Raw genomic sequence first — 27,121 nt, 5'->3', positions numbered from 1 at the left:
TGACAGATAAAAAAAAAAATCAATACCTAGTCAAAATACTACTCACATTTACATCCATGAGCTATTACTTCCTAAACCTGTTTCCAACTTGACGAGAAAGGATCTGAAGACAGGATACTGTTCCCTCCAACAAATCTATGGAGATCTTGTTATGCACTGAGTAAGAGCGATGCACTAAGAAAACAGAGTGAGTGAGGACTTCAAAAGCCTAAACCAGACTAGGCAGGAAAGCTGCAATTTCCTCTTTAACTAAAGGCTCTGATAAGGGCCCATCCTGGTGGTGCTTCTCGGCCTCCTCAAGGTGGACAACACCAGGGCCTCATCCTGCAGAGGTGCCCTGGCCCAACCTCTCTGCACTGCGTGGACCCGCAGAGGGACAAGCACACCCCCAAAACACCCTTTTTTATTTGACACCCCTTTTGCTAAGCTTTGGGAACAAGATTGCTCTCGCTGCACTACCGAGCTGGACAAAGAGAAGCACTCCCGGGGAAGCCAACAGAGGGGCAGCGGCACAGGCAGTGCTCAAGCCCCAGAGGCCCCCAACGCCCACGGGAAAATGCCGCAATTCAGCAAACAGCAGGGGCAGCGACTGCCCACTGTGTGGCCACAGCAGGGTCACCAGCAGCATTCACAGAAACCCACTTTCAAATAATGATTCACTCTTAAAAAACACACATCTCACCACTACGATATAAAAGACACAAACAACAACACGTGGCTATTGCAGAACTATTGCTATTCCTATGCACAACCCTCCCATGAACCCACCTTCCAAGAGGCATTTCCTCCCGTGTCAGCATGTCTGAGCCGCGTGCGGGCAGTGGGCAGCGGTACCCCCTGCCCCGGGGGTCACTGCAAACACCAGTTATTTGAGCCCGGCACTCTTGTAAGATCCTCTAACATGAGGGCAAAGGATATTACAGCACATACTGGAAAAGTCTGTATGCAGGAGTAACTCTGGCTGTGCCAAGTTGACATCTGAAAGCTCTTTCCGTGCAAAATGGATCCGAAGGCCACGATCACTTAGAAAACAAACAAACAAAAATCCCTCCTATAACTAATATTGCCAGAATTTCACTGCCTATTGCAGAACAACTATGTGCGTGTGCACGGGGAGTCTATTATTGCTTATTGTTTCAATTCAACAGATTAAGTCACATTATGCTGAAAGTGTAAAATATGCTTATTCCAATTCCCTAATTCCAACAGATTCATGTATTCACTTGGATTTATGCCATACCAACATGATTCAAAAAAACAGAAAAACAACTGAAGCTCTTCCAAATTTTCACAGAAAATCTGCAACCAGTTTTGCCTGTTTGACACTTGCTGTGAAACAGTTTCTGTCGCTCTGTTGTATATTCACAATAAATGGCTTTTGAGACTTATTAGTCAAAATAAACATTTAATCTTTCTCATGAGCCATTCATTGCTTATAGGCTTACTAAGCATTAGAGATTATTCTTTAAGTAACTTACAGATTCATCAAATTTGAAAACAAAAACTTAATACTGGCTTGAAACCACCCATTCTAGGGCCTTAGCACCAGGGCAGAGAAGAAATGACGCACTTCTCTTTGGTGTTAGGCCTCGGAAGGAAGCTCAGCAGGTTCAAGCTCAGAAACACAGATGGAGCTAAGCTCTTGCATAGACTGAGCCCTGTAATCCCACCAAGAGTATTCCCAGCACTGGAGTTTGACAGAGGCAGTGCAGGCAGGGGCACCAAGAGAAAGCAAGGTCAGTCTCAAAGGAAGGGACTGGCACCAAGTATCTGGCTACCTTTGCTGCCAGAACTGGGGATGAATAGGCTCTAATTTAACATTTCCAGAAGCCAAGCCATCCTGCCAATAAACAGCAGCAGGAAACGCACAAACCCAGCCATTTCAGTACAGTTCTCCTGCGCTCAAGAGGACTTCATGTACTCTTGTCAAGAGCAACAAAGAGCTGGAGGGGCACACATGGGGTTTTCTTCAATAACATTTTGACATTCGGTAGCAGCTTCAGCTGATGAGCGGAAATGTCGCTACTGGAAAGGGGATGAGACCAACGCTGCACTTGGCTATTCCCTTCGGTCCTCCCTGTCTCACACCGAGATGCTGTCAGTTTGCCCATTTTTTTAAAAAAAGACAAACCCTATTGCCTTTTCTTCTCTCTTGAGCGGGTCCAAGGGAAAGGAGGAGCGTAGGATTCAGAGAAACAGCATGCATGAACAAGCGGGTAGCTCCAGGAGCAGGGCAACACCCTGGAATTGTTATCCATCCTTCCAATGCACAGTACAGGAACAGGCCACTCCAGATTATCAAAGAATTTGTTGATTAACAAAAGAGGCGTTTTCAAAACCTCTTATACTGACACTTGAGATCCATGATACCGGCGTGACTGCCCTCCCACAAACATCAGGGTCTTTGGCCGATGAAGCTCCCCGTCCACTAAACTTTGGTTCTTATTACTTGGCCTTCTGGGCATCTTACCAGTGTTAATGGATTTAACCTCACAATATTCCTGTGCTACAAAAGGAATTTTCCCTGAAATATCAACATAATCACCTCTACCACAAACAGAAGCTGTATGTCTGCTTCTATTTTAGGACTGCCTGTATTAGGCAGTAGTTAATTTTAGTCAAGCACAGCTGGAGCATTGCTGCACTCTGGTTTCTACCTTTAAGTCTGGTTTAGTTGCTCCAAGAGCTTTAATGCCAAGAAATCCCTGCCAGCACCTTGCTTTGGTTACTGCAAGCCCCCAGTCGGCGTTCCTGGTCCCTCCCGCGCGGCTGACAGTGACAAACAGCGAGAGCCGGAACCCTCGGAGGCGGCGGCGGCCGGAACGCTCCCGCGAAGTAATGACGCGGCGCCGGTAAACGCCCAGGCCGATGCATTTGCAAATCAATATCAATGAGCTGAGCGGGAAATGGGGGGGTGGTGTGACGCTGCCGAGCAGCCCACTAGCCTCTTGATTTATCTGTTTGCCCACGGCCACTGACAGAGCTCATCGCTCCGGCAACATGCTAAGCAGATGGGACATAAGCGCTCACTTTTAATTACAGCAGTCAACATGGAAGCTTCAGTAGTTTGGAGAGATTTTTTTCTCCTTGATAAATTTTTGGTCAAGGTGAAAAAAATGGCTCCAGCTTTATACATAAGCAGAACACCTTGATATGACAATGGTTTAACTGGGTCATTACCTCCCTGTAAAGATTTATATGTACTCTTAATTCTAATTTTAGGTTAGCAATTGCAACAGTGCAAACATATCTCACTAAGTGCCTACGTAGATCATTTTAACATCACCACCATCATTACTTACAATTAAGATCTCTTAAACTCCAAGTTTATTTATCACAAGTCAGTTCGTACAAATCCCCCACAAAGGGAACTGCTGGAAAGGACAGTGGAATATAGAGACTAAGAGCAAGACATAAAGCTGCTGACTAGAAAAGCAGAATTTTATTTCTCAGAGTACTGAAACCTCAAGACCCAAGTTTAGGCGTACTCGGTGCAGGTGATCACAACACCCCCGTGATACTCCTAGCAGACAAAGCCGGCGCGGGCAGCACTGCAGGCCGTCCAGCACTGGCCACTGGCCACGTCCAGCCACGGGCTACAAACACGCTCCTTCTCGGGCACTTGCGCGGATACTCAACACACTGCTCGCTGTCACGTTCTTATTAACCAGCACACAGCAGCAGCCAACTGCGCCCACCTTGTGCTGCTGCCAGGGGGACAAGCAGACACGGGGGATTAAAGACAAGCTCAAGGAAGTGAAGAAAACCCACCCACCTTGCGGTAGATGCCGAAGTGCAAAGCACAGAGCAGTCCTCTTGGAACACTGGTGGGAACATGTCAGAGGGCAGGACAGGCTCCAGACGGAGTGTGGCAATACCCGCTTCCAAAGCGGCTGTGGAGAACACCAGGCGTGCAAGGTCTGCCTCGCTGGGCTGGGGCAGGCAGCCACGGAGCTCACTAGAGCTGCCCCGCTGTGGAACCCCATCCCTACCGGAACCCACACAGAAATAAGCGCAAACTTCCTAAAAGGCGAGGAGCAGATGTTCTGGTTGCTGCAAGAGAAGGTGCTCTCTTACATGGCTTTGTGCATGACAGATAAGGGATCAACCTGGGTTGATACATAGGGATCAACTGCGGTGGTGTCAGCAGCGTTCTGAACTTCTGCATCTTAACGCACAAAGCAAGCAGCTAGTCCCATCCACACATTCCCAGTGGCTTAAAGGGCCTTAATATCAAGCCCCCTAAGGTCATCTTTTAACCCTCTTTTTGTTCCTTGTAGTATTGTTTTTTGGCACTTGTTGTTTAATAAGTTTAATAACATAACTTTATTCACATATTAGCATTTACAATGCTAGTGTACCTCTTGGCTTTGTGAGGAGCCTGACTTGAACTGCATCGACTATTAAGTATTCCTAATTGTAACCTGGCTGAAGCGCCGTATTTGCTGAATTGTGCTGACTTTAAGACTCGTTCAGAACTGAAATTGATTTTTTTTTTTTTTAAATATCCTGAAACACTCACACAGTTTTGAACATGAACACTCTTGGTCATTTGCTTTTTATGCAGCAGTGCACATCAAATATGTTCCATATTCTTTAATAGCTTTATGGGAAAACATGTTGGGAGATGACCTATGTTCAAGGCGAGATATTTTCATTAAACATGCAAAGTCATCGTCATATTTAAAGCTTTGGGGTTTTTCCTTTTCAATTTGATCTAAAAATAATTTTAATTATATTTTTTTTTCCAAACAAAATACAATTTGGAAACAAAATATGAATTACGTATCACGACTGATCCCTCAAGGTGCTTTCCTAAAGAGTGTCCTTGGAATTCAATCACTATTTGCACACACATTAATAAAGTGCAAAGCTTTTTAATCTGATTGCTTCAAGTTGAACGGATGGGTCAGTGCCAAACAACCTGATCTCATCCCCTGAAGTGTGGTCTATAGCAAACTATAACTCCATTACAATGAAAGGACTCGATTCAATAAATAAAATACGAATTTAAAAGTTACCTGCGCTGCTCTTTGAATGCTCTATAGGCCTTTCCACGCAAGCTGCATCATTTCTGGGAGGTGACGAGCGCTACTCGGGAGGGTCGCGCTCGCCGCGGCGCGCGGGCGACAGGCGCCTTGTCCGACACAGGCGGCACCGCGCTGGGAGCACCCCCAGCTCCGCGCATGGAGCTACCAGGGTCAGCGGTAGCACAGACACAGCTGGCAGTATCAAATGAAAGGAAGACCTTCCAGGCAAGGCCTTGGATTGACATTCAGGAGTTCAGGCCTCATTTCTAGCAAACTCAGTCAACTGCCTGCTTCCTCTGTACCCCCGTCTCCCAGCTGGAATGATCCTTCACGTCCATAGTGTGTTTTAGGAATGATCTTTAGGTATCTGCCTCAACAAAACCTGCCTCAGCATCATGAGTTTCAGCGCTACTGCGATACGTAACTTCTGATCCTTGAAAATAAATATGAATGTGTTTTGTCAACAAAACTCTTCAAGGGCAGTGAACAACAGTGAAAATGCTCCATGCCACTAGTCTGTAAAACAGTAAATCAATCCATGGAAGTATGATTGACCTGCCCTCCATGAAAACTTCTGCATGAAGCTTGTTCCAGTAAGAGGCATTACTAAAAGTTAAAAAGCGATTAAAAATTGCCCTCAGGGCACAGAGTTTATGTTGTGCCCCACAGACAACACTGTTGGAGCTGAGATTATTTTAGAACTTCACTGCAAAGGAAATGATCCATAAAATCCTGGAAAATCATCCCCTTTACTTGCCAGCAAACACACAGTGAGAAAACTCTCTCCTGCCTGATGATCCAAGGCTTTCGCAGGCTGGAATACAACACACCAAGCGCCTCGTCCTCCCATCGCTTCCCTCCCACTTTTCCTCCTATTCCCGTATTCCTGGGAGAGACTTTCCAATATTCCTCAGTCCACAGAGGATCCTACACCCATTTCTGCACGCAGCCTTCTCTCTTTACTCCAGCTTTAGCCAACAAGCAACCGGGGAAAACTCTGCCACCGGCTACAGGCTGAGGAGCTCCTGCTCTCCTGGGTGACGGATTCCACCACCTCCAACAGGTTGCACGTTCTTCAGATGAAGCCTTTCTACAAAGTAAAGCTTTTTACCTGTCTGTACACAGATCATCTTTCTGACCTTAAGAAATACAAGTGCTTTTCATATCTCACTGCGGCTTCTGCTACAAAAAGGATTTCTGGTGTCTTGTTTTGATTTTTTCCACTCTTTACACTCAGTAGCTCCCCTGTTATCTGTCACATCAGACATATGCTAATTGTCCTCACTTCCCAATGCCAAATACATTTTATTTCAACTTTCCATATCATCTCTAATTCATCATTAGGATTTCGGCCTTGGTGTCAGCCTTGCTTACCCACAGGTTCCAGAGATATCTACCAACACCATATACCATCTTCCCCCCGTCCCCCTATTCAAATAATTAATTGCTACGAGAGTAGTATGAAGGCACTATTTCTGTCACTGAACAGTATGGCTCATTATTATTATTATTATTTTTTTTTTTTACTCCCCAGATAGTTCTATATGTCACCTTTGCAAACTCTTTGAGGACACATGTTCACACAGTGTCTCATGAAACAACATCCCAGCCCCTATTGAGACACTTAGCACTTAACAGAGCAGCAGGGGAGCAGCTGCAGGAGTAACTCCTCACCAGACTACCCTCTCTGTTCACAGTAACTCTTAAATCCTGGGTAATTTTGAAGGTATTTGCAAGATATCCTGGGAAACAAAGCCCTGGCCATCCCATGCCTCCCACTGAGGCAGTCATGTCCCCCTCCCTTGATGCAGCACCACAACTGCACCTCTACCACACCGTCTCCAGCAACAACCTTCATCAAGCAGCTGCCTGTCCTCAACGAGCAAGGAGGCTCCTGAGCCCTTCTTGCCCTGATTATCCAGAGGGCTCCCCGTGTCTCTGCTTTGGTTGTTTCCCGAGCCCAACACTTGGAGCGGAGCAGCCCAGCACTGCCACCCCAGTGCAGAGGGAGCCTCCCGAGGCCCTGCATGGGTCCAGGGCACCCTGCTCAGAAGCCATCTGCTGAAACCAGCCCAGGAAATCTCGCCCAAGCTTTTGTCTTATATTAGACTGCACCCTGCAAGCAATTCGTGAAGGCTGGTATCATTTGCCAAATCAGTTCCAATCTAAAAATAAGTAAATACCATTTTATTTCACCCACTAAAAGTGATTAGAAGCCTCATCTGAAAAGATGCTAAGTGCGTGCAAATTATTACTGGCCATTATTCCCTCCTGAGGCTAAATGGCCTCTTCTACAAGCTCTGAAAGGAGGAAGGAGATGAGTCAGGGACTCTGGTTGGTGCAGAACACACCAGGGCTGCCGGTGGGGTCACCCCGATGCTGGATGCCCACCCATACGGAGGTCACAGCACAACTCCAGCTGAGCTCATACAAACAGGTCCACATGGAAAATGGCAAAGAGTTCTTCTACAGCCCTTACATTTCTCCAATTTTTTATGAGGCAGATGCATTTTCTTATGCACCTGTAGTGTTTCTGCTAAAGTTCAAACACTGGTAGAATGATGAAATGCAAATGCAGGAGCATATTTAAAAATTAATCAGCCATAATTAATTAGTAATCTCTGCTTTCTGGTAAATTATACCTAAATTGCAGAAAATTATCCTTGCTAGGAACGATAAAGTCATCTGCAGATTTACTGTGTGTTAGAGAAACATTTTGCATATATTTATGTATTATAATGACCATAGATATTTCAGAGTATTTAATTTAACTTTCCGCTACATTAAAGAAAATATATATTCTTTATCTTTAAATTGCACAGTGTTCTAGGATCAGCTGAATGACCTGAAGTAAAATAATTTGAGGGGTGAGGGGGAAACAGACTTTAGATGTGAAAGTGTTTGGGGTTTTCGCTTCCCCCCTCCTCCTTCCCTGTAGTCCTGTTTGGTTAGCGTCTTCTGGAGAGCTTTCCTGTCTCAGCTCTTCCAAGAGCTGATAATGGATACCGCTAAAGACAGGGTCCTAAAGAAGGTGAAGTATCTGTGTGGCCCAATAAGGCATTTCTGTGCTTTCAAGCCATTAACCTCTTTTTTTCTTTTCAAAAGAAAAACAAATACAGCCCTTTCCGACAGCTTCAATCTGCCAATCTTCAGGTTGAACCTGTGCAGAGACCTACTGCTGGAAGTGCCTGTGTTAACACAGGGCTACATAAAGGGAAAAAAAAAAACACATTAACCCCCCGAACACAGTATGACACTAACTGGAGCGTCGCTCTCCACATCCTGTTGCCATCCTTTGTATGTGCAGCTCGGCTTTTCTGGGGAAAATTGTCCCATTTGAACAGCCTTAACTGCATGCCAAGCTGCTCAGCTTCCATGTTTGACAGTCAGATTTAGAACAAACAAAAATAATGAATGAGAAAATTAATAAAGTGAGAAAAAGGAAAATTAATGAGTCAAAATTAATGAAAAATGATGACGCTTGTAAGACAACTAAATCAATTAAAAGTATTTGAACAGTTTTGTCAGTCTCTCCGTTAGATGTCTTTAATGCTGATATTGTTAAGGCAAATACAAGTATTGAGTTGTACTTCAGGAACAAAAGACCTGCAATGAAACAACTACCAAAGCGGTACTGAGCATCACACAGTTAGAACATTAATGAGAAAGTTGCAAGTATTTCTTCGGTCTGCAAGATCTGGCATAGCTACAATTTCAAAACAAGGTCTCAGGTTTGCCAGGCACTTCTTTGGTTGGCACCTCAACACAATGATCTCTGCTTTTGCTCTTTGGCTCACAAGGAAAAAATTCAGTAAAACATCTGCGCACATGCACAGAACATGTCAGAATTCTACTCAAGACAAAAACAGGCAATAAAGCAAAAAAATAGATAAGCAAGAAAGAAAAAGAGTACCCAGTCTTGAATCTTGTTAGAATTGATCGTTATCATTTTCAGGATTTAGCCTCCAACATAAGTTTGCCCTTCCTTACAAAATAAAACTCCTTGGAGATAACAGTAATAGTGCAAACTCAGTACGCAGGTTTGAAATCCCTCTGCAAACCACGAGTCTGCTACTCTAGCAGGTCCAAGCAGGATTAAATACAACACCCAAAGGTTCAGGTACATTCTGAAGATCGCAGCTTATCAAAATCAGGACAGCACACCACAACAACGATCTTTACCTAGACAGAAAGGCTGGCCTTTCTGTCCTTCTGTCCTTTTCCATCTTGATCCAGACACAGTAACCTACAAGCTTCCAATCAAACACCTTTCTCAAACCTTTTACTGAGCATATGAGTTGAATGTGATGTTATGTTTAGATAGAAAACTGAGCTTCAAAGAGTAAACTTGCCTGGGTATAAGTGCTCTACTGCACTGGTTCCTGATTCTGAACTATCTCAGAAGTGTTGCCATTGCACCATTCCAAGATCTGCAGACCTTGCTAAGGTGGTCACCTTACCCACGTCACCTTTGCACAATACTTCTGTTCTCAAGAATCCTGCCTAAATCAAATTATTGAGTTTATCAACATTCTCAACTATGCAAAGAACTTTTGCTTAGTTTCTGTTCAGATATTTGGGTGTGCTCCACTGCCACCTCCCACCTTCAAGCAGTCACTCAATTCCTCCATGGCACATGCTGCTTGGCTTTTCCTCCATGCACTGAACCTACAGCAAGGCTATTTGTCTCTTCTGCACCACCAGGTACTTCTGCTATTACACGAGTTCTGAACAGACCCTCAATACATTTACTACAACCTCTCAAAGAATTCAGGTTTTTCCTGTATCAGAATTCAACCTTCTCCACAGAGATGATGCTTTTACTCATCTCTGCAAGAAATGATATCATTGACCCAACAGCAATTTCAGCATCAGGTCATTATTTTTGGCGAAGGTCATTAATGAAAATATTTAAGGACTTAATCCCAACACTGAGCTCCTGAGACTTTCCTAGGAATTGACACCAATCCAATATTACCATTCCAACGCTACTCTTCTTTAAGCGGTTCCTTCCTCCTTTCTTATTCTCCTCACTTCCACTTTCTCCACCTTCAACAGGTTTTATACCTTGCCCTGCAATTATCCTACCAGAGTCATCTAAAATTACCTGCTTTGGTAAACTCAAACTGCCTTTCCATGACAGGGCTTTTCTTTTTACGTGTATACATGCTCTGCTAATTCCTCTTTCCTTCAGAACAGACTGCTGTGCTTAGGTTAGTGATCCAACAGTTGCTTGGCACAATCCTCCCTTTCTTCCCAGCTGAACTTCAGTGTTCTGTTAGCTATTCTCCAGTCTCTGACAGTTGTTAAGATCCCCACTCCCGGGACGCTGCTGTTATGAGCCTTTCTCTCCCAGAACCCTCCAATTTCTTGCCTTTTCCTCCGCTCTTACTGTGAGGATTTGCATTCTACCTGCCATCCAGCCCTTGCCCCCGCACAAACAACATCCCTTTGGTCTGGAAGTTGGCTGCACAGTCACCTGGAGGCCTCACCATCTCCGCCTCATGGCAGTTCTACTTCAGTTAGCCCACTGAATGCTTCGCAGTGCAATTTTGATCTGAACTTGCTTATACATATTCTCTCCCTTATTACCTTATGGGACAAGTCACCAATGCCTGTGTATTTTCCTTGTATTTCTTTTTCTGTAATAGTAACTCAGGCAAAATACTGTGCTTTTACAAGATACTAGAGCTATCTCACCATGAAAGCTGTCTAAGGAGGCTCGGGCCTCCCTTAGCTCAGCTCTTCTGGTCCTGAGGACCTCCTGGTGTGCCCTGACACCCGCCTTGCCAGCCACCCAGTCATCAGATTCAAAGCATGAGCAGAAATCCTATTCTTTCACACTAGTCATATTATTGACATTCAAGGGCTTAAATAGACTGCTAGTAAAGCAGTTTTTACACTCATAAAGACTTTCTGTAACTCCTGCCAACGTACTCCATTTCCATAATTGTTCCTTAACCAACCCCAAAGGCCTCACAAAATTCTCGTCTTTACTGTTAGGGATATACAAAATTGGATGCCAGCCTTATGTTGCTCAGATTTGGAACATTCGGGTTCAAAAACTGATGCAACATTCTGAGTTGAGACAATCAAAATGGATTTCTAAAATTATAATCACTTGAGGACACCTGCAGTAGTAAAAGGGATGTAATTTGCATGAAGCCATGTGAACAGTTCAAAATTTTAGTAATTCATTCACCAAATTATGATTTTTTTTTTCCTTTTCACAATGCTTGCAAATCTGCATAAATGATTATTCCTGGAGTAATCCCATAGCCTGGATTACAGTTTAATAAAATTGTTCTTTTTTTTGTCTCAATGGAAGAAAATCTGCCTTTAAGCCAATTTATCCAAAACGAGTGTTTGTTTTCAGTGTAGGTTTAAACAGTTTAATGATATTTTTTGTTTGTTTTTTAATTATAATTATTATTCTCTTTAGACTCAGGGAATCTGATTTTATTGCAAATGTCAATAATATCAGACAAGACTTTAGTACTGAGGACAAATACACACAAGAAAAGGAGGATTTAGAAAAAGAGTACAGTTGTTACAGCTTAATCTAAACTATTGAAAAAAGCATTTTATTATTCCTACAATTCTTTACCAGCACACACACACACAAATCAGTACCAGTTATTTAAACAAAGAAATTTCTTTCTAAAACCAAACGACGGGTATTTTTCACCTAAATTATTCAACAGTATTTCATGATGTTTATATACTGTTTGCAGAACAGAGATTCAGGCAAGTATGCGGAACATTTAGAACAAATACAGAAGAGATGTTTGCCAATATTAAATGCAAAGCACCAGAAAATTAGCACTAAACTTTATGTACTGTTAAACTCCAGAAAATAAGAGTCCTTCCTTCTTATGACAAACCATTTCAGGCAGGTGCCGAGTGTTCAACATTTATAAATACTTCCCATAGCTGCAGCCCAGCGATCGCTGCGGTCACCGACGGAAGGAGAAGCGCGGCCCGAGCAGCGCCCACCAGGCACCGGCCACTCGGCACCTTCGGCAGCATAGAAGGAATGAGGCCACCCAGCACCGTGAAACGACTCCAAAACCCAACGCAGAAGCAGAACCTCTCACCAGCCACCCCAACTCCAGGTGGCAGGTGAGACACACTGGCAAGTACTGAGACTCTCAGACACCTCAGCAGCCGAATTTTGCATGTCAGTGAAGCTGGCAGAAGAGGAGCTACAGAAGGTCTTTGTAAAGCCAAGACTTCCTTCTCTTGCCAGATCAATAACTGCTCACAGCTCTGTTACAACCTCTGTCTTGCTGGTTTATGAAAGACAGAGTGATAATACAGGAAAATAGGATGACTCAAGTCTACAAAACAACTGATACTACCTATGGTTGCAAAGAAAAGTCTCAATAAATACATATCCCGAGCGAACCTCAACAACTGTTACTGCACGGCTACGTTAGGAAACACCAACGTTAAAGATCTCTCCAAATAAACAGTATGCACCAAGTCTGAATTTACTTGCACCCGAAATCACACCCGAGAGGTGCCCACCGAGCATCCTGGCTGGCATGGACAGCCTTCGGGGGCCACAGGAAGGGCTCCTACCTGAGCCACCTACGCGTCTCCCTCGCACGCTCCTGAGGCTGCCGCCTCACCGACCTCTGCCGCGCGCTCGCTAATTGACCTCGCTGCCAGACTCCTTCCCTGTTTAGCTTCAGGGCCTTACTTCCTCTTAGACCACCCTTGAGCACCTTAAATAATTCCTCCTTCTCCTCCGCCTTTCATGATCTTTCTTCTCAAGTGTTTGTCACTGGTACTCCCTTTGGCGGGCTGTATCTAGGGCGGTCCTGAAACCTACCTTTGCAGGTCATGCTCTCCCGTCCTTTTCATCCTTCACAGGTCATGCTCTCCTGTCCTTTCAGCTTTTGTCACCCTCTCTGAACCATTCGCCATTCACTGATGTCACCTTGTAGTGAAGAGCCCTTAATGATAAAAGTAATCTACACAAATACACCTCTACTCGTGACTGAAAAAGCAGCCGTCGCTAAGTGGAAGGGGAAGGGCGGCCGGCTCTGCGGGAGGCTCTGGAAAGAGGGGAGTCTACTGAGGCACAGGCACCGCTCCTGGGCCAAGGGTGGTAACAGAAGAGCTAAAAGGCTCCATCTCCTCCCAGCGCCCATTTTCCCTCTCCTCTTCCTCCACATCGCCTTGCTGGGGAATCATACAGGCCACTCTTGGCAATATAAAACTCATTTTGCTGTCACACAGCCACCCTCATGATTGAGGTTTTGCATATAAAGTGAACCGCGGCACCCGGCCAAACACTTCAAGGATTTCTGCAGGCAAGGAGGGAACATTTTTCTCAAAATGATTAAGGATGGGCACATTCTTTAGATGAGGTTTGCTTTAATCCCAAAGTGACCTTCTAATGCAAAACTTGGGGTAGCTAATGTCTTATAAATGTATTTACCTTCTGCTTTCTAACAAAAGCCGATTCCATGTTTGTACCTACAGAATTGAAAAGATTTCTCTCTCCTCTCCAACACAGTCATAGCAGCTTTAGCAGAATAATAAATCCTGAAAATATATGGAAATGCCAATAATCTCTGATGCAGTAAATCTGACACACCACACAATCAGGCTTTGAGGATACAAAGTCAGTAAAAATGATGCCTAAATAAAAACTAAACCAAAGAAATAAACCTACAAAGGAGCACTTGCAGGCTTCAGGTAGCTGGGAGCCCAAGCGATGGCAGACCTGTCCCCAGCTCCATGCAGCCCAGGTTGCTTGTTGCACCTCCAGCCCAGCGAAATCTGCATCCAGACCTTCACAGGGCAAAGGCATCACTTGCCAACACAGCAGGCCAAGGAAGCAAACACCAGCTGCAGGCAGGTGACGCCTATGACCTGTCCTTAGAAAATTTTATTAAGGACATTCATAGCAGGGTTCATCATCCAGATGCTGTCTGGGAACATTTCCTGGTTTTGTGATTTACATTCCTTAGGAGGGCCCATGAGCAACACCTTGGGTATGAAGACATACCCAACAGACTTTGAACAACTCAAGCCAGATTTACTAGAGACGCTTTTCCTCTACAGAAAATACAAACTAATAACATTAATGATGAACCTCTGTTTATACGGAATTTTTTAAGCCCCCAAATTTATAGAAACAAAGTTTTAAATCCAACTCCTTCTCAAATTTTTATCTTGAAATTTGAGCTAAAATGGAAGAGGAAATCAATATACTCAAAATGGTTTTTAGAAAAAGTCTTTGAATTTTCTTCTCAGATTGCTGTTTACAATTTTCTGCCATCCAGCTTTTTCCCAGATCTGAGAAGAGGAATTGTTTCAAAGCCTCAAACACCTTCTCAGCTACAACATTGCTAGCGATCCAGCTCCAGTCATGACTTCATCCAGAGCGTGAAATATTTAATAAGTATAGAAACGCACAGGTTGCAGCAGGAGAAATAAGTCCCTTCAGCACGTTGTGAATGGCGCATTTCCACCGATTATATAAAAGTGTTTGGTTCCACCTGAAAGCTGCTGTCCCAAGCCACCCGGGCTTGCGCTGCCGACAGCGAGCAGCTCTCAGCGCCCGCGCTGCTCCGCGGCTCGCCATCGGCCTCCGTCAGCGCGGGACTCCCTCCACGCCACACCTGAGCCCCCGAGAGCCCGCTTCTACGGCACGGAGTTTCTTTCATAAAGCTTTTCTGAATCAATCCAGTTTCAATATAGGAAGATTGCTAAATAAATTACTTGTCATTTCTGCCCACAGTTAAACTCCTGCAGGGAACTGGAGAAATACCAAGATCATTAGCCTTAATGCCTACAACACACGCTGCTTTAAGGTGAAGCGAGCAGTGAAGGAGGGGAGGCCGTTAGCGCGTGCCGGTGGCAGGGTCCTGCCCGCACACCCCGGCCCCAGTGGGTGAAGCTCCCACGTGGCTTGGCTCTTAGCACCTTCCCTTTGTTGGCCACCTTGCTCCTAGTCACTGGAAAGCTGAAGCCCTCTGCAAAAGCCAAGGGCACGAGCGCCCCAGCTGTGCACAGCCCTTCCCGAGCTACCCACTTACATCACTTAGCCAGGATAAAGGCAACTTGTTAATTTAAAAATCAGAATTTAACACACTCTTCCTGTTCTTTAGTTTAGCAGGCTTTGATGCAGCAAACTATCTGGAAACAGGTTCAGCCACATTTTAATTTTTTAGGTCAGTCTGCCTAAAAGAAAATTATTTCAAGGCTAAGTTCTTTGCTAATGAATATACTGAAGTTATAAGGAGGATCCTACTTGCATTTTCAACTGTGACATATGAAACAGTATAGAATTCATTATTTAATATTAAAAAAAAAGTTGGATAAGACTAATTAACGCCAAAAATTAGCCCCCAGCACAACATTAATTACAAGCTTGCCCCACAGCTACATCCTTGTCCTAATTAGCTTCGTTGATTTCAAGACACTGTTAAGAAAGGTCCAAACATACAATTCCTACTTCAGACTTGATAGAAACACCATGATTCAGTTGCAAAGAGCCCAGCGCGCCCTTTCTGCACGAGCCTGGGCATTTCCACCACAAAGGTGACATCCCCAGGCACCTGAGGCTTCATTTTTCATCCTCTGCAATAGATTCTTCTGGTCACTTGTAGACAGTGGCTTAAATCCAAGTGAAAACACCACTATGGAAGACAACCAGGAAAAAAGAAGGAACTGCCCGGCAGACCTGCACTTTATATTGAAAGTGCCCATTTGGCCCGTGCTGTCCCATTTTCATTAACATATTACGAGTACGTATTACACGGAGTGCCCCATATTTCAGCTCTCTGGCACTAGAGCCTGACAAAGAACCTGATGTGACATTTATCAGCCAGCACCATTGAAACCTAGCACTGCTGAGAACCTGGCACCTAAGTCACAACAGGTGTTCTTGGAGCAAAGAGGTGGAAAGGACCATGCACTGACCTCGTTAATGAAGGTCTGGGCTCCCCTCGGGCTGAGCAGCAGGATGGCCCTTCGCAAGGTGTCACGGTAGCGGTTCAGCTCCTCCGTTTTCATGGTGGTGAAGAGGTTGGCAAAGACTCTGCTGATGTTCCTGTCCACTTTTTGCAAGGACACGTCAAGTCCCAGCCTGGAGGCCTGATCGAGAAAGCCCTGCAGTCCCCGTATGTCTGTAGGGTAGGACAGGGAAAAAAAAAAAAAAAAAAAAAAAAAAAAGAGAGAGAAAAAACACCACTGCATCAGCTTGCCAGTCAGGCTGCTTAAACCTTCTGCAGCAGTTACTGCAGTCACTGAGGCACAAACACTAAGATCCCCCCATTTCAGGCTTGCTGTCCACACGTGCAGCCGCCGTGGCGGGTGCCGGGGGCCGCTCCTGCTCTCAGGCCTTGGCCCCGTTTCTCGGCAGGGCCGCCGAGCTGGCGCCCCGGCGCGGGGCCCGGCAGCCTGTGAGAGCGGCGCGCGCCCGGGGCTGCCCACGGCTCCCCGCGCGCGGGCGCAGAGCGGCCTCCTCAGCAGCCACCGCTGATTCTAGGGGGCTGCTTAACGGGACCCGCTTTCACAAACAGTAGCCAAGAGGGCAAGCATTTCTTTCAACATATCACTACATAAACACATGCCTATATGCAGGAACATCTACTTATAATTCACGAGTTAGGCTCTTTTCTTTATCTGCCCCGGCACTAAGGAAATGAGTTTGATGCCCCCCACTTTCTCCATTTAGCAGCTCTCATGCCCTGCAGTGCAGGAACCCTGAGCTTTGCTCCACAGCAGCTCTAACAGAAACAGTCACACAGTCACTATTTGCCTTCCACTTCTAATTTGTGGCACTTTTTTTTTTTTTCCTGAATTGAAGGAGCTTTTAAAAATTCACATGGAATTCAATAAAGGAGTCCATAAAGGCTTTTTACTCGTACATGTGTTGTCTCTCTTGTACTTTCTACAGCAACTTTTTTCCTTTCATTCAAAACATTCAGATTCTCTGTGATAATTCTGTGATTCTCGCATTAGAGAAAGAGTTATCTTGAACTACCATTACCTCTTAATAATAATAAAAATAGTTCCTATGCCCATTTAAATACACTATAGGAATGTAATAGCAATCCAAGCTCACACAACCACTTGCAGCAAGTGAAACACAGCCCATCGCAGCTGTGGGACCTGGAGCCAGCCTTGCCTTCCCTTTCCCAATTGCTATTTTTGCCCAAGGTGTAGCCTACGTTCAGCCATAAAACACAAATAGTCCTGTCTGAATTATCTACCCGCTGGCATATACCCCATTTTACACATTCAAGCAGAACTTGCAGCAATATTTGACATGAGGGAACATCTGGTTGGGAAGGATCGGGCACCCCCCATGCTCCAAAATTGCGACACAAAACACAGTCATGCAAAACACTCTCATAGAAATGATCCTTAAAACCATATAACAACTCCAGATATATAAAATACTCTAGTTTCTGCTACAATCATGTGGTCAGCAGGCTAGACCTGGAACTAATTCACTCAAGCACCGTAGGAGAAGCAAACTTCACACAAACTTGGTGGTTTTTCCATGATGCCCAACTTCAGCACGAACTTCTGGGCTTGAGAGGAGCCTCTTCTGAGCTGAGACATATGCCATGTTTTTAGGTCTGGCCACAGAAGAACAAGACAACTCCAAGCATAACACTGCTATCAAAACAGCAAGAAAAGCCTTGGGACACTGCTAGCATATGAATTTTGTAACTGCAAAACAAATGCCTGTTACAAAAACATTCTTAATTGTACTTCACAAAATAATTCAAACTGTCATCTCCTGCTTGAGCTTTGGTCAGGGCACTGGTTGATGTAAACTGGAATAAAATATAAAAGGACATGTGGCATTTGTTACCCATATGGAAAGCGTACTCATATCCCAAAACTTAATATTATATTATGTAAAAATAATTGTAGATTCTACCTTAACATTCGACTGTCTTAAGATTACAGGATCTCATTCTTTGCCTCAACATGAGCAGCTTTAAACCCTTATTTTTGTGTGTGAAGCAGTTGTGTGGCTGAAGGCAAAGTTGGCCTTTAAGGATGTTCACTGCAGACCGGAACTTCCAGGAGGCAGAGCACAATATATGGTCTTTTCAACCCCAGTGACTAACCCCACTTGACAGCAGTAGAGACACCACATGGCCAGAAACCATTTTATGCTGGACAGAAAAGAGCTGGCAGTAAAGTGAAGCATGGAGCCGGGGCTGAGTACAAAGCTAAAGCAGCTCCGAGAAATAATTTCACACCCTTTCATTCTTAACCATCAGCAAGTGGTTTTGGGGAAGATGCAAGTAACTGCACCAAGCTCTATTTTCAAATGACCTACACCAATCTTTTCACTTGAACATGTGTAAAAGGGAAAAGTAAATAAGTGTGAAAAATAATGAGATCGGGCAGGAAAAACTGAGCTTTTACGTTTTCCATTTGCTGATTGCAGACTCTATTTACACTTTTTCTTTTTTACATTGGTTTCATTTGAGTGATCTTTTGGTGATATAGTTAGGCATTGACAAGAATGTCAAGGAAGCTTAGACAGTTTCATTATTTCAGTGTTTGCACACTTAAAGAAAAAAAATCCTTGCACTTAAACTCCAGGAGAAGGAGGGATTGTTTTCACAGCCTTAGCAGCCACTGCATTATTTAATGTGATGATACTCGGCTTTCTTATGGGTCTCTTGACTGCAGACTGCACAGAGCCCTTCCTACCAACTGCTGCACTTCTTCATAAGACTGCAGAGGCAGTGGCCAGAGAGGAGGAGGAGGCAGCACAACCCTCCGCTTTCACTGGGTTGCAGAGTCTCCCTCTTGCCTAAATCAACTTTAAATACTGTGCTTTCCCATCTCAAGAGAGATGGCAATAAAACTGCTGCAGATAGAGAAATTAAATCCCCCTTGGAGGAAAGGCTACTGGCAGGAACACCTTACACTTTTATGTGTGTAACAACAATTATTGCTTGCATTTATTCAACACCTTTCAAGTGAAGAGTCCGTGTACTTTATAAGCACCTGCGCAGTATAAAAAAGTATGCAATAAATGCACATTACAGGAGCTAGTTGCTGTGGTCTGTAACTACTTAATTACACAACAACAATAATCCAGTCCTCCTTCCAAGACGCTTGCTCGCTCAAGCTCAGCGGCCAGAAGAACCTTGCTTGGGGCAGTCTTACTTGAAGTCCATCTATGGCGCTGTCATTAGGGGAGTGCTGAAATGTGCAAAAGTTTACTTTCTTTACCAACCCTTTGACTGGCAAAGTGCATCTTCCTATAGACACCATGTTCAGAAAAATAGAAAAATTATGTATTCTTCTCCAGTAACAAAGGCCACTTTCCTGCCTTTTTAAAGCCCATTTTGTAACACAACCTCCATAAAAGCTATGCACCAAAAAATGCAAAAGGATACAAAAATCAATTACAGTCTTCTCTGCTCTCTACCTTATTAGAAAATGAGATTAAAAGGCCCCTGCTGGGCTAACAAATCTCTAGGGGAAGGCAAAGAGGAGAGCCAAGAGACAAAACCGAGCTCCACATCACACAGTTTCTGCCAGTCAGCTCCTCCTGTAGTACAAGGCCAAAAACAAAAACAAAAATTGCCACTTATTTAATACATTTAATTATTGCCACTTATTTAATACATCTACTTTTAGTGTGAAGGTAAATACAAGCTCTCACTTCTCTAGTATGAGCGCGTCCCACATGGAGGGGCCCACAGCACCCGTGCGACACCAGCGCCACAAGGGAGCCCTCGGAGGGGGGGCACGATGCCATCCCCCTGCTCCCAGGCCAAGCAACGGGCAAGTCGGTCCAAAACCTGAGCTTGGAGATGCCAGAATGTCACAACACGGGGAACAAATTGGCTGATTACAACAAAAGCAAGAAGTATCTGGGGTCCTCTCTCATTTTACTGCAGTGACATGCGATTTCTTTCACTTGGGCACTTATTAGATCAGGCATTACTGAGGCATACCCTGCATGTATACTTATGGATAAATGAGAGAGAGCTATGTCCGCAGTAAATTTGAATTGAGATTTGACTGCAGAACTCAAACACAGTTTTCAAAGGGCTACCCCAAAACGTGACCAGCTTTCGCATCCTGGTTAAGGAGAGTGATAGGGAGGCCATGCAGGAAGCCCAACACACCCTGACCTTAACATGTGAATGGAAAGATTTACTTTTTCCCCCCCCCTAATTAATCTTATTCCTTAGCTAAGGTCTTCTTATCTTCTAGAAAGGAATGAGGTGGTTCTGGACGCCATCGGGAAAAGCCCTGCACTAGACAGGGCTGTACGGAGGGGAGCTGGTGGCAGCAGGGTGCGCGCTCCCTTGCCCGCCACGCGCCTGCTGCGCTGCACCCAACTCTCTGCTGCTGCTTTGGGAGAGCGGGAAGGAGACACGGGACCGTGCCACGAGGAACACAGTAATGCACTGCTGCCAGGCACCCCACAATCTACCCATCAGGGAACGACGAGTTGCTGATATCGTTAGGGGCTTCGCATTTTATCCTGTGGGAAAGCTGATGAGGAGGAAGGGGAAAAGAAGCCTCTCCCCCAAGAGGAGATTAGATTGCTACAGTGCCATAAAAGAGAAACAGAAAGGTTAAAAATCAAATGGCAATTTCCTATCCTTTTATATATTCTAATTTCTAGGGGAGGGAGATTATGAATACAACACCAAATAAGGACTCTAACCCAAACTCACATTTTTCATCCTCTAGTAAGCTTTGAGCTTCCTCACCAGCAAACCCACTGTACTTTAATGCTATAGAACTTGTTCTAGCACTTCTGGGTCTTTGTATGGGATTAGTACTTTGGAATGGGGGGAGGGAGAGGGAAAGACTTCTGATGACATTTACCTCTGAAGGACCTTTCCTTTCATCAGGCAGCTGGAAATCTTTGGAAGTCAAAATAACACTGAGTGATTTTCTTAGGCTTAGACAGTTATTTTGTTCTCTCAAGTCCCTCTGTTTTTTAGTGAGACGGAGGCATGTTCCAGTTCAGATATTTCTTCCAAGTCCATTCATTCATCCACACAATCTTTCCTCACGGTACCAGGAGACTGGATTGCTCTTGGTCACTGAGTATATTAGGAGGTTCCATCTGCAGCTTCTCCCTTCACACCTTCAATATTTATTCGGACGCATTTGCCCACATGTAAGCACCGTGGCTTCTGCAGTCGCCCACACAATATAGCTGCAAACCTCGGGGCGCGAGACAGGCGCGCGAGCTGCTGGAAACGCTCTGATTTCCAAACCTTCTGGCAAGAGGCTGCAGATACAGTTTCACACTTCACTTCTTTTGACATGTCCCCAGAACCACCGCTGCGCGTATCTGGTGACAGTATTTGAGGCTGCACATGCCACCAGCTCCGAGGCTCTAGCACACTATCTGCTCTTTGTATGGAAAGGAATCGTTCATGTCTGCTGGAAACAAGTGCTCAGTGTTTGCAGGAGCACAGCTCTCCTCCTCAGAGTGCAGTGAGCGACCAGCAAAGTGCACCTGAGCACCTGCAACAGCACGAGCTGAATTTGGGTGCCTGAGAGTTAAAGGGCACCCATGAAATCCTTGACAGCAGGACGTTTCCCACCTCCACACCATCCCCTTTCGTATTCAGCAAGCGTCTAATGCTACAAAAGCTCAAATGTTGACTGCAATCTATACATCCTTTCATCCACTGTCATGAAGACTTTGCGCCCAGGAAGACATTTTTTTTGTCTTTTCTGCTTGAGTTTCTGTCAATCTCCTGATCACATTCCCTTCCAATATGGTAACTCATATTTGCTCTTTTGTTTCATATATGTTTTATCTGTATGTATAATATGCTACATGTATGTATGCGTAATATCTGTTTAAAACCTCTGTAGCAAGAGGGATAGGAAGGAGGAATAAGATTCCACTGCTAGCTAAAATCTTACTAAATGGAAATAAAATTGCTTTCCTCAAGCAAGCAGGTTGCAATTAACATACAAAAACCATGGGAGTAACATGAGAATAAGGGCTAGTTAAGGGAGGCTAACCATATGAGAAAAAAAAAAAAAAAAAAAAGACCTCCCAAATTTTGCAGCTGGTGACAAAGAGAGAGCAAGTAAAAAAATTACTTAGAAGAGAATGAATCATCCAAAATTTGCAGTGGATTTGGTTAGGTGCACGGCTCCATGGGCTGAAGAGATGTGAAGAGAGGCAGCAAGGTTGACAACTGGACACTAGGGAGGGCCATGGGAATACTGAGGCAAATTCTTTAAGCAACCAGTAAAGAAAAGGGAGTGAGGACAACAACTCCAACTGAAGTGCACCCTCAAGCCTATTACTTCGTTTACATTTGTAAGCTGGCTCTCAAAGAAAGAGAAGATACAGAATAACCAGCAAAACGTGGCAGCCTCTTTTGGAGCTAGCTGCTTGCTCTGACTTCTAATTGCAGGAAACTTGAGGCAGTCCTGACAGCACCACGTTCTCTTGCAACCACCCAGGGAAGCTCTGGCTTCCCAGAGCCAGCACGTGCTCCCTGGAAATCTGGGGATCTGCGCTCGGACAGGGGATACGTAAATAACCCAAGTGCAACACTCATGCTCTGCCACTGCCTTCTTACATTCACGCATCCTATCTCCTGCTTCCCCAAAGAAAAGTTGGGAAAAGAACAGACCTTGCTACAGAGGGTTTTCCTAGTAAGTCATCATGTAGAAAACATAAAGAATTATTTTTGAATTATGCTTGAAGCCTCTGAAGAGGAAAAGGTCTCCTCTCTTTCCATGGCACACTGGCGGCGGCTGAGCAGCTCCAGGTGCGGGGCGGGAGCGGGGTCCTCTGTGCGCGGGTGACCGTGTGCACAGGCACAGCAAGCAGCGCCAGCGCCGCCCGCCTGCCCCGTGTCCCCGCTTGGAGCAGATGCTCCAGCCTGGAGCGGCTCCAGGGAGACGAGCAGAGCACGGGCAGGGCAGCACACGGCGCAGCGACACGCTGAGGAACCGCAGCCTGCCCGGGCTACCGAGAAGGCAGGTGGGTCTTGTGCACATTCGAACAGGGAGAAGATGCCGACAGCTCTTCTAACGGAGCCGAGCAGCCACAGAGCCAAGTCTCCAAGTCAGGATCAGAAACAAACCAGCCACACAGCAAATAAACACAATTCCACATTCCAAACCTAGCGGAAACAATCAACTATTAGAACAATTTCCCTTGGGATACAGGGGGTTCAAATTAAGTGTTTAAAGTCTTGAGGAGAGGCTCTGATAACAGATTTACAACAGCTGAAAGAGCACACAAGCTTAATCCAAAAATAATAAAAACACGATACGCTCCGGTCTTGTTGCATAATGATTCCAAATAAATAATGTTCTGGCCTTAACACTCTGAATTTATGAATTTAATGAACTTTGTTTTTGCTTGCAAAGGGAACAGGGCAACATCAACCTGAAAACCGATGGGAACAAAAAGCCAAGCATGTCTGCACGGAGCTGCCTCCCTAGTAAAGAAAGGTAAAAGTATCAACACCAGCACTCGAAAAAATCTCCCAAATACTGAATTACGTAGGCTCACTTACAGACACCCTCCCAAGATGACCGGCTTGCACAGTGATCAGAATTTGCATTTTATGCACATTGTGAGGAAAATAAGTTTGTGGAATAGCTGCTCACAAACTCTTCTTTGCCTCAGATTTTATTATTCACTACAGGAGATGAATTGATGTTTATCTGACACTGCCTTTGATCCCTCATATCTTTTTTACTTTCTTTTTTCTTTTTTTCTTTTTTTTATGAACCTATCCCTTATTCCCACTGCAATAAATAGTCACTTTGATTTGCAATTCCCTTCAGCCAACCAAACAGAATTATATACACACATAAAATCACAAATAAGAAACCTAAATGGTAAGTTAATATCTTGCAGATTATTTTTTAAAACAAAGGTTTGAACTTTCCCTTTTTTCTATTTATAATTATGTTGACAATTTTAGTGTGACATTGTCAGCGGAAAGAGGAGAACAAACTGCAGCTAGAGCCTTTAAAGATGTGAGCAGCCTTTAGTTGCATTTTTTTCTACATAATAATAGGACTGGAAAGTTAAGAAGGAAAAAAATAGTCTGTAGAGATCTTAAAACAAGATTGAATCTCATTTTGTATTAGACAAGTACTTCTTTCTCCTGAAAGAATGTCCTGCTCTCCACATCCCTGTGTCCACATCAAATAATCTCCGTCACAGGCTGCTACTTTAATTAACAGCATGTCTATTATCAGCTCCCTAATTAAGATGACAGTTACAAGCAAACAGGTCAAGCTGCCCCTTAGGTTGACCACTTTCTCTTGCAGCCTCTGCTAACAGCAGTCGAACCAGCCAGAAATCACGTCTGTCGGAGCAGAAGCCCCAGTGTTAAGTTACCGGCAGGTTTGTTAAATCCACGCGTGCAGCGGGTATGGATGACACCGCCCAGACCCGCGACGTGCCCTTCCACATGCATGCAGCTAACGCCACCCCCATGTCTAACGTGACCCTGTACCTACGGTCTGAGCCCCAGCTGGAGGCCCCAACACTTGATGGGGGCTTTAGAAGCACCGGGCCCAAACCCGCAGAGCTCCGGGTGCCCTCGCGGGCACAGGGCACCCAGGGTGCCGAGGGCCTTCGCCACCAGCCACGGCCTCTCTGGCAGCCCAGAAAGATAAACTCTACTGAAACGTGCTCTGTCTCACCAGAGCTATTAATTCTTACTCTGTTTTAATAACTGTAGCATGAGAAAGCTAAATTCCCTATCTTTATTAGCAGTGTAAATGAGCTTGTGATGATTATATCCAGGAAAAACAAAACAAAAACCCCGAAACCCGTAACTCCGAAAGGACATGAACCAGAAAACAAGAGGAAAAACATTCACACTCCATTTAGACATTAAAAAAAAAGTTTAATTGTTGAGTTTAGCATTATGCAGATCTGTAAAATAAGGATATCTGTAGCTATTATTTTAGCTAATTACTACTGGAAGTCAAATCAAGCTTTTCAAAAATACAGCATTTAGTTTTATGTAAAAAACCACCCAGGAGTAAATCACAGGAGACCTTAGATCTTTCTAATACCTGAAATTCAGTTCTCTGCCCCACTTCGGGCTTCAGGGAGAGTGAACAAGTCCAGGTTCAGAGAGATGCCTGGTCACCACTGCAACATTATCTACACTGCTCCCAAATAAGATCCTTAAGCAACAGCACTTAACTTATAACACTTACAGAAATTTAATAATAACTAACGATGCACGTGGACCTGTATTTTTGCATTTCCTCACATGGATATTGCGAGGAAAAATGCTTCCAGGACAGAGAAGTAGCCGGATTCCACTATTCCACTGGAAAGTGGAATCGTGGATGTGCATGAGCCAGACCTGGAAGCACTAGACCTATCTGACATCATTAAACATGTGAAGGACATGTTATATGGATTTTTCTTTCTAAATATTGAAAAGGGTGCTCAAAGTTTATACGTGTAAGCAGCTTGTCAGAGACACAGCCAATACCTTCCCTCCTTGGGATTCAAAAGAGAGGAGAAAAAATTGTATCTGGGATTTATTTGCACCCTTCTGTAAGGGAGCAAGACAATCAGACAGAGGGCGGGGAAAATATCTAGTTTTTGTCTTATTCTCTCTCTTACCTATCAAGCATATTTCCACAGGGGCCATTTAAAATTTAGATATATTTCCCTTTTTGTATGATGCTACATTTTACAAACAGTTTCAGTTTTACCGATGGCTGGGGAAATATGCTGTGCTGCACTTGGCGATGTTTTAAAATAAAAATAAATAAAAAAACCTTTGCAGAAAGTTCCTTATTTCAGATCTGAAAGGAACATCCCCCATAGGCTATGCCCCTTCTGGCAGTGTTTCCTGCTATTCACTTCCCAGCCTTTCTTAGAGCAGCCCAAATTTTAGGCAGCAATGGGTTTGCAACCCTGCACCACTCAAAGATAAGCAAAATAGCACAGTCAATTCAACTTCAATTTCTACAGGCACTAGCTATATTAAGTCCAAATCAAGCAATCACCAAGTCTTTAATATCCAAGATATCTGGATCTTTAATCTGCATAGATTAAAACTGATTGCATGGAGTCTGTTCCCTTACATTGCTTATTGCCTGCATGAAGGAATTTGTATCTGTAGCCAGTGACTTTTTAAAAATATTACTAGTGCTTCTTTTTAGAAAATCAATTCTTGCTGATAATTACCCAAAAAACCCACTAATTAAAAAGCTACATTGGTAAAGTAAAGCCAGACTAATAGGAACCTGGATGAATCAATCACTGTAATCATCTGCTGCCATAAACTCTATGGGAGGATTACGAATGTGATGCTTCAGAGGAGAAAATTCTTTTAAAATATAATTTGAACTTTAGTTCTGAAATATCATGTCCACCATGATCCATCACCCACAATCACTGCTCAGACTTACATTAAATCAAAGCTATGATTCAATGGTTATAATCAATCATGTGAGGGCAGACAGTGGGAATGGTGCTACCCGTGTTCAGTCCCTGCATTTCAGACTGCACATGATAGACCATTTCAGGAAATGGTAAACACAAAGCTGACAGCAAATACACAAGACTAATAAAACCTTGCACAGCAACTAATTAAAGCAAACAAAGAAAAAAAAAGACAGAAAACCACTGACGAGATTCAGCTGAAGTAAAGCTGCACTGCCTGAAGTGCCTGGCAGATAGGGACTATTTACACTTTGGAAATTAAAAGCTTACTGAAAGGAGATGTTATATGCCACTATCAGAAGTAAGTGACCTTGAAAGAAGTTTAAAATGTGAAAGAGTTATTTAAATAGAAAAAATGGCCAATTACCAGAACACAACTGTCTGTCATTTCGCTGGAGTCTCAAATAGAGAGTTCACAGGGGGTTTAACTTAAAAGGGAGCTTAGGTTTTTAACCGTTTCTCAGCTTATAAAATCTACTCCAGACTACTCATACTTACAAACAAAAATTCAGCTATGAAACAGTGCAAATCAGGCCCTTAGGAGAGTTCTATCCTACAAAAAGCTTATCTCTAAAGAACTTACTAAGGATGACAAAACGAAAGCAAACGTAAATGTGTACCACCACATGAGATATTCTTCTAAGCCCTC

General features: G+C 44.2%; 1 protein-coding gene across 2 annotated transcripts in view; it reads right to left on the bottom strand.

Moving 5' to 3' along the window:
• Nucleotides 1–27,121, bottom strand: part of GRID1 (glutamate ionotropic receptor delta type subunit 1) — a 411,120-nt gene that overhangs the window by 168,632 nt on the left and 215,367 nt on the right. For both annotated transcript variants that reach the window (XM_026043010.1, XM_026043009.1), the window contains exon 4: nt 15,972–16,177. In XM_026043010.1, coding sequence (XP_025898795.1) covers nt 15,972–16,177 — 206 coding nt within the window. The remainder of the gene's footprint in view (nt 1–15,971; nt 16,178–27,121) is intronic.

Source organism: Nothoprocta perdicaria, unplaced genomic scaffold (assembly GCF_003342845.1).
Source record: "Nothoprocta perdicaria isolate Ctin4 unplaced genomic scaffold, notPer1 scaffold_32, whole genome shotgun sequence".
In the NCBI taxonomy this organism is placed as follows: domain Eukaryota; kingdom Metazoa; phylum Chordata; class Aves; order Tinamiformes; family Tinamidae; genus Nothoprocta; species Nothoprocta perdicaria.
The sequence above is the reverse complement of the archived record's forward strand: the minus strand, read 5'-3'. Positions and strand labels throughout refer to the sequence as shown.